Genomic DNA, 13,817 nt, shown 5'->3' on the forward strand with positions numbered 1-13,817 from the left:
AACCTCAACTGCGATCTCACAGCAGATTAAACTGCCAAACCCCAGAGACTCCCCCAAAATTCAAATCCTGTCTCCCAATCAACTGATCTCATTCCTGTCCCAGCACCTGCTCCTCCACCACAAGGACAGAGAAGCAGGGCTGGAACGCGTGCATCCCACGAGCAGGAGAGGTTTTCCTGGGTGCTGGGTGGGGGATTTAACAAAAAACAGAAAGTCTTACGGCACTGGCTGTATGAGCAGCACTGGCCTGACTCCTGCAGCTGGAGATTTTCCTGGGGAAAAGTGGGGCCTTCATCCAGCTGCAAAACAGATGGGGGGGCTGCCCAGGCATCACTGCGCAGGCAGGGCAGGGGCTCAGCTGCTCCGTGGCACTGGTCCACCAGCATCCCCTTGCATTTGGAGGCTGACATCCCCAGAAAGAGTTTTCCATCTTGTAACAGCATCTGCACTCCCATGGGTTTCTTCTGGACGTTGTTGCATCCAGCTGAAAGGCTTGGGAATAAGGTGGGGGGCGGGAATTCCTCTTAGCCCAAGGTACTTAATGGCTAAAGCAACTGGGAAAGTCAGCACATGGAAATGCAAGGGCTGAGGAGACAGGGAGGAGTAAAAGGACCTGCTTTCCTCCTCATCCTCTTACCATCCTCATCTTATTAGCAGTGAGAGGGAACGTGGGCAGTTGTGGGGAGCAGTGTGGCCCCCCTGCCCCAGACGAGCATCCCCCACTGCTACAGGAATGTGCATCCCTGAGCAGCCCCATGGACAAACCCGAGGGTACCAGCAGGGTTAAGGAGCACCCTAATTAATGACAGCTCCAAAATTAACAAGCTGGCCCCACCATCCACATCAACTTCTACAAAGTCAGGTGATGGCAGGAGGGAGGTAACAGGAGCCCATTTGCTTGTAAGATCACAGGGAAGCAGCCCAGGGTGGCAGAGCAGCGAGCTGGGGCTGGAAACTTTTAAAATCCCGCTTTAATCTTCTCCTTTTCGTCTCCAGCAAAGCAGCCGTGGCTGTCAGAGGATGAGGATGGGGAGGAAATGGGCTTTTGATGCCGCCCTGTTTGCAGAAGGTGCCCGTGCTGCCTCGGTCTGTTTTTCTTGGGGACTGATCGAAACTGTTCAAAGATCCTCAGCACAGCCAGCAGGGTGGAGAGCAGGACTCAGGGCCAGGGAATGCCGGCCCCAGTGAGGTCCCACTTCAGGTGTCAGCCTGTAAAGCCAAAAATCACAGCTGAGGGTCAGGGAAAGGCACTGCCCTGGCACCAGTGCTGAGAGGGAGCGGGTTCGAGGGATGCAGGAGCATGGGAAGAAGTCCCAGCACCAGCTCAGCTCCAAGCTGTCAGAACAATGCTGCATGTGGATGGCAATTCCTGGGAACTGCCTCCTCCCAGGAATGCTGCTCCTGCAATTTTAAGTCATGAACCCCTGCAACATCCATCTTTTCAGGGTCCTGGATCCATCCCTTACTCTTCCCTGTTGGAGGCGAAGGCAGAGCCCAAGGGCCTGCTTCATTCCCCAGCCAGCAGTTCCAGGGGAGCCACCTGCATCCAGCAGAGTTTTAGGAGGTCCACTGCACAGTGCCCATAGGGACAGCACTGCTAAAGAGAAACTGAGACAGGAAACAGGAGAAGATGTGCAACCCCCTGGGTTGTGCCTGAGGTGTCAGGATCCGGCCCCAGAAATGCCACGTGCTCAGGAGCCCAGCGAGGGGACAGCTGCTGCAGAAAAGAGCCAGCTTAGGGGGTTGGCTTCTGGCTCAGTCCCAGGGACTCAGGCTGGGAGATTAAAGGCAGTGAGCTGGGCTCATTTATCAGGGAATGCAACCTTCTGCTGCCAGTGATCTGGGAGGGCAGCACCTTTCCCAGAGACCTTCTCCTCCAGGATTAATAGAGGTTGCCAGAGCAAAGCTCAGACTTATTCCTAGACCAGTGAGACCCATGTCCTCACTTACAGCAGCAGGGGTGGCTTGGTCATACACTCTAAAAGAACCCAAGGGAAAACCTGCTGGGATGCTGTCCCACAGTGTGCTGCTCACAGAGCCTCCCAGAAGCCAGTTCTGGGGCAAATCCAGCCTTTTATTAAAGAGGAAGAGCCAGCTGCTGACCAGAGAGGAGTCTGCAGCCACCAGGCCCACGGGTTTAGCCCATCCTCCCCTGCATCCCTCCCTGTTGGAACCCAGCGCCCTTGCACAGGGGCAAACCAGAAATGTTTATTTATATGCCTGTATTAGAAATAGAAGAAGATGCTAAAACCAGCAGCCATGGTGCAACTCCAACTTTCAAGCAGTTCCCCCTTGAAGGACCTCAGAGCCCAATGAAGCCGTAACGAGTTAAATATTGTCTGACCCACTGCCTCGGGTGAGCGCCAGGGAGAGCCAGGGATGCTCCCAGTGAGATGTGGTCGAGGAGGGCACTCTCCCAGCCTGACCCCCGTGAGTTCAGTGGCAGCCCTGCACACTGGAGCTCTCCAGGCAGTGACATGGGAGAGCACCCCGCTTCTAGAGAGGTTCCCATCCCATGGCATCCCCACCCCCGGCACACAGCACCCCGTGGGATGCTCCCGCCTCACCGCTGACCCTCCTCACGCCGATTTAACCCCTGTGTCACGCTGCCCTCCCACGCCAGGCCATCCCTGGAAGCCTCCTGCCACGCCGAGGCCGAGGGCAGGGTCAGCAGGAATGAGCCACCAGCAATGATGCTCCGTGCCCAAGCTCAGGGAAGGCTCTTCAGGGGAGCCCTGTGACGCGGGCACAGCTTAGTGGGATTAGTGGGCAGACGGACGTGACTGCGAGGCAGTCGCCTGGTGCTAATTAAAGAAGGGATATATTTAGGCACCCGGTTATCCCCTGCATTTCACTTATTTTTAGCTCCCAGGCTGCCAAGCCGGGGTGGCACATGGGGAAGGGCACGGACGCGGGGCAGGATGGATCCATCCCCTGCCGCTGGCTGGACGGGTGGAAGGGAGGTCATGGCCTCATGTCCTGGCCAGCACTGAGCCCCTGTGGGAAGAAAACCTCTGTCCACACTGGCTGCAAAGGAGGAGAAAGCTTTATTTTTTTCCCCAAAAGGGCAGGAAAATGAGTTTCAGGGAGCAGTAGGAGCAGTCCTGCTCAGTCCCTGCCCCAGGTCCATCCACAAGCCTTTGCCACCACCCTGACCCCTATATTCAAGGCTGAAAAGGGCCCTTTTTGGCATCACCCAGCAAAAAGCACAGCTGTGCCCAGGGAGGAGCAGCTCCCCCATCCTCAGAGACACATTCTTTCACAGTGGCACTGGCCTGGCAGCAATGCTACTGGTCCCCATCCCTTGTGTTGTTCCCGAACTGTCCCTCAGCACAAAAAGGAGTGTGTTCCTGGCACACGGCTGAGCCCTGTCCATGTGGGCCATCATCAGGTGTGGAGCTTCCTCGGGTCTTAAATACACTCAAGAGAGTGGAGAAACAGCAGGTAGAACAGAGCCCAGCATCCCCCCTCCAGCCCTCCTGGGCCAGGACAGCCCATTAGTCCCATTCATTTCCCTCTTTGCTTCATTCCCACAAGCACTCTGGAGTTTTATACTTTGGGGTTTAGCTTTTCCTCCCCCTTTCCAGTGTGAAATATTGATCAGGTCACTGCTAAGCTTACCTCCCCCCACCTCCCAAAGCCTCCTGGCTGCCATGCTTCCCTGGTGGAGCAAAGGGTGGGATGGGGAAGTAAATCTAAATTAATGACCCAGGGTGTTGAAACCCAGTCGAAAGTCAGGTTGCTCTAAAAAGGTTTCACAGCAGGGAAGGTTTGGTTTGAGGGCATTTTTGGAGCCCAACAGCATGCAGAGGTGGCCAAATTCCCTCCTTCAGTGGCCCATCAGGTAAAGCCTCTCCCCAGCCTTACTGCTCTGGGCAGTTCGGACTATGACTCAATACATTCGAGATGGCAGAAACATCCCAAGTTTATTTATTTATTTGAATCCTTTTGACTCCAGGAGCAGGTGTCCTGCACCCTCCTGACTGCAGAGACCAGCAGGGCCATGTGGGGCCATGGGCTCCCATCACCCGGGTTGCAGCTCGCCCCGGTTCCCTGCTGCCCATCAGAATTAGGCAGCCCGTTTGAGCGGGTTTACGATAATCATCAAATAACTCGTTCATTGACAGCGTGTCAGGCTGAGAAGACTGACTGAGCCCTCGTTTGCTGATTGCTAATTAGCTTAACATTCCTAATCCCTCATTAGTGACTATGAAGTAAGCTCTGAAATATGAGGTCAGCCCTAATCAGCGTTTAAAATATAAAGCTCACTAGCACGTGATGGAGGCGGGAGAGGGGGTGGCTGCAGGCCAGCCCTGAGGGTTTCCATGGTCAGAGGGAATGAGGCTGCACAGGGCAGAGCCGGATATGAAGGGTTAAGCCCTGTGGAGCCACAGACATCTGCGCATCCCCCCAGATCTCAGCCCCCTGCACTCAGTTCACATCCTTGATGCACATGGGGCACAGGCAGCAACGTCGGGTGCAACACATGCACGAGGTGCCCCAGGTTCCTGTCTAGTCCCTGGTGCATCCAACAGCAATTCCAGCTGCTGCTTCTATTCAGGGCAGGCTGTCAACAGTGGGGGACCAAGCACCCGTGCAGATTGCTTTGGCTTTCTCCATTGTTCCCCTCTTCGAAATTCCAGGTTAACTGCAGGCCAGCCTATCTGTTGGCATCTGGACTTTGCCTGGAGACTCACTCACACCCTCTGATCCTGGGGGAAGGAGTCAAATATCAGTGTTGGCAAGGGCGCTGAAGCGTGCTGGGCTGCCCACGTGCATGCCATCATTTGAGAGGAAAATGGCCCTTATTTGTTGTGGCTTATTCCTTTGGAAGAATAAACTGCTGCCGACTAAGAGTAATTTATTCCTAGCCGGGGGAACCTCTGTAGGAGGGCTGTGGACGTTAAACTTAACCCTAATTAAACTCCAGCTAGTAAGTCTTTAAAAAGGAAGGGGAAAAAAAAAAGTACGTTTCCATGAAGACGTAATTTGAAAATTCCTTGCTGCCACATCCCTGCTCGCCCTAACAGGGAGGACCGAGAAGATGATGCTCTGGACTTGGTTTGTAGGGCACAGCCAGCTCCTGCTCCAAGCCAGGTCCCTGCACGGTGGCCGAGGCAGGGAGCCTTTGCCGTGCCAGACAGGCCGTTTTGTTCAACGCTGCAGGAGAGGCAGCAGTGTCCTTTCGGAGCGCTCCCGTCCCCGCGGGCCGTGCGGTCCCTCCCCGCGTGGGCAGGAGCATCGCTCGTCCCCGGGCCGGCGTCAGCGATGACGCCCAGCGACGCGGCGAGCGGCTGCCGGCGGGGGCTCCGCAAATCTCCCGCGGACGGAGCTCTGCCTCGCCCCCGATTTCTGCTCGGCAGCTCCTCCCGAGCACGGAGACATGGGATATTTTGAGCATCCTTGGCAGCGGCGAATGAGGATGAGTCCAATCCCCCCCAGACATGAATGTCTCCCCAGCACTATTTCCAAGGACAGGAATAGCCTCTGAAGGCTTTTCCACGTGGAGAGGGCACACCTGCAAATGTTACAGGCAAAGGGCTGTTTCTGGAAAGGTTTTGGGAGGTGCATCATGAGGGCAGCCTAAATAAGTGGGTGCACAAGGGGGCACCTGCTGCCTCATGCCATTTGGCTGATCCAAGCCAATCCCATACCGGTGCCGCCGGCAGTCCCTGCCCTTCGGATTTTATTGTGCACCCAATTCCTACACCCTTCAGCCACGGTATTTAGTTGTGGCCAGTCACATCATCTTGCTCAGCCAAATTTCATGTCTTACATGTTTTTACCCCTTTAGTAAGAACTGAGAATCAGGACCCTGCATTAGCAGGGACACGGCACACTGTATACTTATGGACTTGGTGGAGGATGGTAAATTTTAGGCTTGAGTTTCAGAGTGGGAAGCTTTGGCTTATCCACACACCTGGCCTTTGGAGCAGAAAATCCCAAAGAGCCTGGCAGAGTTACTGCAATACCCAGACGTTCCACGGGCCATTTTGTGCCCCATCCAGCAGCCGGCTGAGGAGGCGAGTTGGAGGCACAGCCACTCCTGGCACTGAGGGAAAGTGAGGGGAAACCAAAACAAGAGACAGACACAAGTTTGGATTTATGTAAAAAAAAAAAAAAAATTATTTATTTTGGAGGAGGATTTGAACATCGACATGCAGGTACAACATGAATAAAAATTATTGCACCGCTATTATGTGGCAATTGTTCAAGTTTCTAAAAACACAGAAATTCCACACTTTCTCTTATCTAGCTAAGTGCTGAGTGACACGGCTTGGCAGAGCCCAGCGCAGGAGGTGCTCTCACAGCCACCTGGATATGGTAATCGAACACAACGTAAACACACACTTCTGTCAAATCTTCTACTAGAAGTACAGAATTATCCTTCACATCCAGTAAGAGAAAACCAGAGAAAGACTTAATCCTCCCCTCTTCAGAAGAAAAAGAAAAAAAAAAATTAAAAAAAAAATACTCCAAATCACACCTTAATGCAAGTGTGGCAAACAAACCCACTGGTCACTCCTACCCCTTCCCCACAAGCGCTCTTTAGTACAGCAGCAGCCAAAGGCCTCTGACATTCGGACCAGGAGTGGCCGGAACAATGCTAAAGTCTAATATTTACAATAAATATCATCCATTTCTCTTAGTTTGCAACAGTAAGAGACAAAGGGAAAAATAACACTGAAATGAGGCACGGGGCAGGGATGGGCCAGCTGGATGCAGGAGCAGACAGGAGCTGCAGAGGCCGAACCAGCTTAGATGCCGCCATCCCTACATGGATGAGGAGCAGGAGACACATCCAAGCTGACAGAAGAGGGAAACAAAGCGGGAAAGCAGCATATTTGGATGGTGACACGCACGGCTCATTCACCAAACACACACCTCACGCTCGTGACTTCCACCTTCCACCTGCCTGACTCAGGGTTTCCTACAGAGGCCGAAGTCTGGGCTTGCCAAGAGCTTCCCTCGGACACTGCGGGTCTGAGTCGGTGCTGGGAACACGCTCTCGCTCCTCACACACAGCTCTTCCAACATCTTGTTCTTCCCCAATGCATTTTTCAAGTTTATTTGAGAAGGCATTGAAGGAATTTGTAGCAGAGCAAGGAATAAAGTCTTGGCGTATCTACCTGGCTTATTATCAAAATTTAAAAGGCTTTTTTCCCAGACTTTCTGCTAAGGTGCGCCATATAAATTTGACAGAAGGTGAAACTGGGACGATGGGGCACCTGGCACATGGAGGGAAACTACAAGACTGACCAGGAGTAGGGGATACAGGGCTTCACTAGGATGCTTTCCTGGCAATGCTGTTTGGCTTTCGCTTCCAAAAAACCAGGGATTGTTAATTGCACCGTTCACTTCCTGTACCGTAGCTACAAAAGAGGCAAGGAAACACACACCTCACCTCTTCTCTGGCCAACGTAGGCAAAAGCAGCAAGAGCTGTGACATAGCAAGGGGCTTCACTCCTCTTTTTATGCCTAAGAAAGGAAGCACTTGCTGTCAAGGCAGGGAGTCAGCAGCTTACAGCTGGTACCATCCCATCCCTGCCAGTGTGGGATGAGCCAGGTTACCCAGCCTGGCTCATCCCGTGCTAACCTCCTAGGAGCAGTGGCTGGTTTTCCCCTTGGGTTTTCTAAACACAGAAGGAAACAGGGGACCTGCTACCCAGGGAACAGCCAGGTTGGGCCATGTCCTCACACAACTCTGAGCTCCCTCCTTAATTTACACAGACACTTCCATCTCGCCAAGGTCAGGTGCTCTCAGGAGATCAGCCTGAGGCTTGTCTTTATAATTACCACAGACTCAGGATGCCAAATCCATTTTTCACTACTCCTGTCCATGCCATAACATCCTGCACTGTTTCTCAGCAATTTTTTAGTAGATCAACTCATCAGGGAGAAAACCAGCCAGGTAAGTACCAGATCCTGCCAAGTCTGTTCTTAACTTGCTATTGCTCCAAATCAGCACTGAATGATGCTCACCACCAAGAGCACTTTGAGAGGATAGAGACCCAGGACCCTGACAAGGCAGTGGAAATACTGTGGTTTATAATTGCAAACCAAGTGTATACGAGCAGCCTATGAATTCCAAGGAAAAAGAGCAGACAGACAGCACAGCAGGCTCTGCTCTCAACACCATCACAGCAAAGTTTATTAACGTGTTACCTGGGAGCACTGAGGCTTTGGTTAGTGTAGTAGCAACACCATACATGTTCACACAGACTCATGGAGTAAACACTCATTTAAACATGTTAAAGAAAAAAAGCCCAAATCAAACCAAACCTTGGTCCAGAAATGAAATTCAAGCAGCCAAAATCAAATATATAACGGGGGGAAGCAGCGGCTACACAGAAAGAAGCAGGGTGAGATTTCAGAGATTTTTTTTGTGAGCTGTGGATTAAACTGAAATCAAGTTGAGAGATATGGAGAAAATATATTCCTATATAAAAACATATTTGCATTTAGGGGAAACGAATCAAAACTTCAAGTTCAGAAAAAGCCAAGACAGTGAAGGAAGCAGCAGCGTAAGGAAATCAGATCAACAGAGTGGGTTTTAGCTTGGAATACTGTTGCACAGTCATTCTGCTTCTAACAGAGTAAGCCAGTGAGCAGGACACTACCCCTCATGGGTGATCTGCAGGGAGATACACTCAGACAAGACTAGAATACAAGCTGAGCACAATCTGGGACAAATGATGGGAGTGTTCATCGAGAGGAACTTTTAACTGGATGAAGAAATGGCTTACAGTGCTATAGGTATCACCACTCAACACATTTATTGGTGCATTATTATTGACCTAATCCTCAGCAAGGAGCACTGTTACCCAGAGTCGGTCACACTTAAAGCAAAGCCATGTCTAAACCTAAGAGCAAAGAGTAAGTTTCTAATGGAAAGCGACTCAGCAGTGGCAATGATCTAGCTATCAAAGCTGAAATCTGAAAATATCACATGTGGTTTGAAGTCTGCTTGCAGCTTGTCCACAGAACTTGAGGAGTCCAAACTCTTCACGAGTTCGATTGTTTTTAAAACGGGCAGATTCAGAAAACCCAGCAAGTTTCCCAAGCCCCAATTCAGAAATGTTAAGGAACACCTTAAAATCCCTACCTACTTAGACTCACCAAGAGAAGGAAAAGTCTCCAAAGGCCGTTTATCATCGAGATAACTTTCCCCGAGACACACTGGAGAACACACGACTACAAATTTCTCTACTTTAAAACCAACCTACAGGCACCCCTTTCCTGGGGTCACTTACTCCAAGGCAGGGCAAGTTATGAATTGAAGCCAGAGAAAGGAAGATAAAACATCACTAAAATTTTAAAAACAGAGGGAAAAGTTGCCGTGTGTCCTATAAAGGATAAGTAAAAATAATCCCCCAACAAGCCAGCTTATGGATTGGAGATTTCTCTTTCTGATAATTCCATTGAAAAATACTCTTACTTGTTTTAAAGAGAAGACAGGGATCTCTCCCTCTGTCCAGCCTCTCCAGCCAAGTTCCTTGTCTCCATATCCTCTAAGGACACGGGACCGTGGAGACACACAAAGAGGTCACACTTGCACCAAAGAGGGTCTGTAGTTCCAGAATAACTTGTAGACAAGAGAGCAGTTTCTTATTCTTGTCAAAGGACATCAGATTGTAAAACTGAAGCAAAAACTTGATATTTTTGAATTTCAATGGAATTTCAAAGAGAATGCTGAAAAGCAGAAATTTGAAAACAAGCTGCCTTTTTTGTACTCAGAATTTTGAGGATCTCAAATAAATGCAGGATTAGAGGGAAGAGCACACCAGGCCCTAAAATCAGGCAAAATAGAAGGTCTGGAAGGGGAAAAAAAAATAAAAATAAACAAACTGTTTCTTAAGCCCTGCTTTAAAGATACCCTGTTCTAAAGAGACCTCAAACAGCAAGCATTACTGTGTACAAAAATAGAATAGCAAGGATGAAAAAACACAAAAAACAGTATGAAAAAAACCCTCCCAAAAATAGATGTACACAAGTTCTATTTTATATTAGTGTATATTACAAAATTCAAACATGCAGTCTCTATCTTGAATGCAGAATGCTCCAGTCCATGAGTACCAGCGATGCTGCTATGTTTTCTTTACAGCATCGTCATGTGACAGGGGAAAGTCTTGTATTTTTAACTGATTTCCAACCTCTTTGCTTTTTGCCTGTGCCAGAGTCCCTTCTTTACAGGGCCTCGTGCTGCCATCTGGCAGAGGAGAGGCTTTCAGCGCTGCTTGTCCAAGAGCATGAGACAGCTCTTTCGATGGAGTGATTTTGCAGCTACCTGCCAACGTTTCAGATGCTTTAGCACCGCAAGAAGTTGCCTCCTTTTTGACCACCACAGGACATGTTGCCTCCTTTTTGGCCACCACAGGACACGTTGCCTCCCAGGGCTTTGCTGAGTGTAAGGACTCTGAGCAGGACTCGCTCCTCGTGGTCAGACCGTCTGTGCTAGATAGTTTGGCTTTCTCTTGGCATTCTCCTGCTTGTGAAATCTCCTGCCTTTTTTGTTTCAAATCTCTCTCTTCTTTACAGGAAGCACCCAAATCCTTTCTCTTTTCCACCTCTCCAGAACCAGACATACTGAGCTTCAACGGGCCTAACACGCTCTGAGCCAGGGGCACCAACTGAGACACGGAGAGTGCGCGTTCGATGGCGCCGGGGATGAGGAGTGTGGAGGATGCAGGTCCCGCTGGGCTCGTTTTGCTGGAGGTCAAAGCACTCTCTGCCTGGGATGAGCTGGGCTGCTGCTTTTCAGTACCAGGACTTCTTTGGGACATTTCGCTGGCGCTTCCAGGAGACAGGAATGAGGTGCTGTGCTGTTCCGCAGGCTGCAGCGTCTCCTTGTGACCCTTCTCGCCGCGGTCTGGGGGACTCACCGAGACAGGAGTGCTCGTGTTTGCTGGGCACCATGAGGAAAGTGCCAGCAGAGGTTTGGAATCCTGTTTTTTCTGACTGCTTTCTGTTAGCACAGGGTCTTTCAGGTCAAATTTACCACAGGAGGCCCCAGAAGAATCACTTTCTTCAAGTTCCAGGAGTTTGATAGACGGGCACCGTACATGTTCTGTGCCATCTACTGTTTTTTGAGTACCTGTAGTTCTCCCTAGGTCTTTGATTGCTTCAGAAGACCTGTCTTTTGGACCAAAACAGTCAAAAGTTTTGTTTTCTGGCAATTTATGTTCCTTTGCAGTTGTTTCTGATTTAAGGAATGGCTTTTCTGAATTAGCTAATTGTTCTGGAGAAGTTCTTGACAGAAGCCCTGATGGGGAAGGCTGCACACTGACTTGCAGAGGCTCTGAAACAGGCTTGGCCTGTTGAGTATTTCCCTTCTGCAAGTCTTCTGTACCTTTTGGATCTTCAGGTAGAAAAGCATCATCTTCAATACTATCCTTGCTTTCCAGTTTAGATGAGAACTTATTATCCTCATTAAAAGAATCTGAGCCTTGGTCTCCACTGCCATGGGGCTTGTCCAGCCTTCTCCCATCCTGACTATCTTCTGAACCATCATCCGTTTCATCTTCAGAAGAATCCACTTCCCTGATGGCCTCTTGCTTTTGCAGAGACTCCCTCCTCTCCACCCTGTCCTGTCGGATGGCGCCCAACTTCCGTGAACCCGGCTTCTGCAGCATCCCTTTCTCTGCTAGCCCAAGTTTGCCACCTGTTGTCTCATTGGCAGATTCCTGCAAGCTCTGGAGACTGGGATCCCGCTGTAACATCTCCTTCTTAAATTCAGAGTGAGAGATATCCAAGCTGTGCTTACGTGAGGAGCCCAGCTTCTTCTCAGAGGAGGACAGCGAGGCAGCCAGCTTCTCAGCCGACTGCACTCTCTTCAGCAAAGGAGACCGAGGGGGCTCCGCGCTTTTGGGGCGAGAAATTTGTCTCACCAGTGGTGGAGAGGAGTGTAGTTTTACTGGGAAAGACTGAATAATACTGGAGCTGCCAACTGAGTGTCCTGGTAGAGGAGATGGGGAGCGCTGCGGTGATGTGGACTGTGGGGTTGGTGATGGAGTGTGAGCCAGTGGTGACAGAGGGATGTTTCCTGCAGATTTACGCCTTGGAGATCTGTACTGCCTTTGGAGCTTTGGTGCTAGTCCATGCAGAGAGCTGGGGCGGATGTGTCCAGAGCTGGCTGGAGAATTGGGAACACTGGAACTGGGAGAGCTGCTCTGGGAAGAATTGCCACCAACTTAAAAGAAAGAAAAAAAAACAAAGAACAAATGAAAAAAATACTAGAAGATTAATATATATTTGACCATTAAAACAAGTTATTGCAAGTAAGATATGCAAAGTCAAGGCACAATGCCATGTTACTCCAAAGGCCAGTGGTAATATTGCAAGGTAACATTGCCAGGTTTCTGATGGAAATTCACATTATTAGGCCCCAACACCAGAGCAGAGTAAGAAACACTCAGCTATCAGAACACTTTTCTGGAAAAAAAAAAAAACTTTGAGCAGACAAACCACGTGTTTCATTGCTATTCTCCAGATGTAAATCCTTTTATTCCAGCAGCTGATTCAATTTTCAAATATGACTCTGCGACGCTGTTTTGATTTCTTTTCTCTGAACATAGGAAATGTGTCAAACTGATATGAAAAGATTGCAACTTACAATACACATTTGCATCAAAGTGAAAGGATGCTCTAGTACAGCAAATGCATTCTTAAAAGGATGTATGGATTTTCATTTTTAAATGAATCAATGAACGAGAATACATCCATCCTTAAGGTAATCGAAATCACAGCTGTCATTTACTTCACAAAGAGACCTACTACCTGCTGCTGTGTATTTTACTTCCAAAATTAATCAATCAGTAAAAGTTTTCTCCAAGCTTTTTTTTCTGTTTGACTAGATTTTTTTGGCTTTGTTTGTTTTTGTTTTCGTTTTTTTTTTTTACCTGAGTGTACAGACTCGGGAGTGGATCTGTAGCTCTGGGTTGGTGAGCGAGGAGACAGGTTGTGAGTGGGAGAGCCAGGCACACTTTCTCCAGAGGACAGAGACCGGTTCAGTGACGATAAGCTCCGGCTGGTGTGAAGTAACGATGCTTGTTTAGTGATCTTCCTCAACAGAGAACTCTTCTTCTTACTGTGGAAGAGCATTCAAACGGTGTTTACAAGCCCAAATGATTTATTTACCTTTATTAGCACATTTCAGTCAATTTTATGTCACAGTTACAGAGAAAAAAATAAACAAATAAAAGAAAAACTAAAGGATGTACCTGCTGATACACATTATCTGCAAATGGATTTGAGAAGATCCCTCTTACATTATCTTGGTTACCCTTTCACTTTGACAGAGAAACATCAAAACGAACCTTTCCTGACCATCCTTTGTTTTGCTCTTCTTGTTCCTACGAGCCATCTTGGATTTGTAGCTGGCTTTTCGAGCTGGACCAACTTTGATGGACGTGTTCTCAAATGGTGTGGTGGAGATGGACACTTTATTTCCACTCTGTTAGATACAAGACACAGAGACATTGCTTAAAATGTGGTTATTTGAAGCAGATCTGCAGGCTAAGCAGGTAGGCTGCTAGTTCAGTGCTGCCTGCCATTTTGTAATCCTTTGTCAAACTCCATTTTTCCTCTCAGCATTTCCACCTATCATTTATTAAGGAATTGCTGAGAGAGAGCCCTCGTTAGTCAGGCTTTCACAAATGATTAGCTCAGACCCCAGCTGGTAGGTAAAGCTTCTCAGGGCAGACAGAACACAGCATCTGACCTCTCCCATTGAGATCCCAAATGACTCAATTTAATACTTGTAATACTTGGAAACTTGAACAAAGTGATATTCTGTCACCAATCCTATTCCCAGTGCT

General features: G+C 49.1%; 1 protein-coding gene across 9 annotated transcripts in view; it reads right to left on the minus strand.

Annotated features, from left to right (window-relative positions):
• Positions 1–6,096: 6,096 nt before the first annotated feature.
• The window catches only part of MAST2 (microtubule associated serine/threonine kinase 2), a 192,297-nt gene continuing 184,576 nt past the window's right edge, over positions 6,097–13,817 (minus strand). For all 9 annotated transcript variants that reach the window (XM_017824605.1, XM_017824607.1, XM_017824606.1 and 6 more), the window contains 3 exons: positions 13,317–13,453; positions 12,900–13,087; positions 6,097–12,190 (listed from right to left, as the gene is read on the minus strand). In XM_017824605.1, the coding sequence (XP_017680094.1) occupies positions 10,089–12,190; positions 12,900–13,087; positions 13,317–13,453 (2,427 nt within the window). In that variant the 3' untranslated portion in view covers positions 6,097–10,088. The remainder of the gene's footprint in view (positions 12,191–12,899; positions 13,088–13,316; positions 13,454–13,817) is intronic.

This window comes from Lepidothrix coronata, unplaced genomic scaffold (assembly GCF_001604755.1).
Source record: "Lepidothrix coronata isolate B3197 unplaced genomic scaffold, Lepidothrix_coronata-1.0 Scaffold112, whole genome shotgun sequence".
Classification (NCBI taxonomy): Eukaryota; Metazoa; Chordata; class Aves; order Passeriformes; family Pipridae; genus Lepidothrix; species Lepidothrix coronata.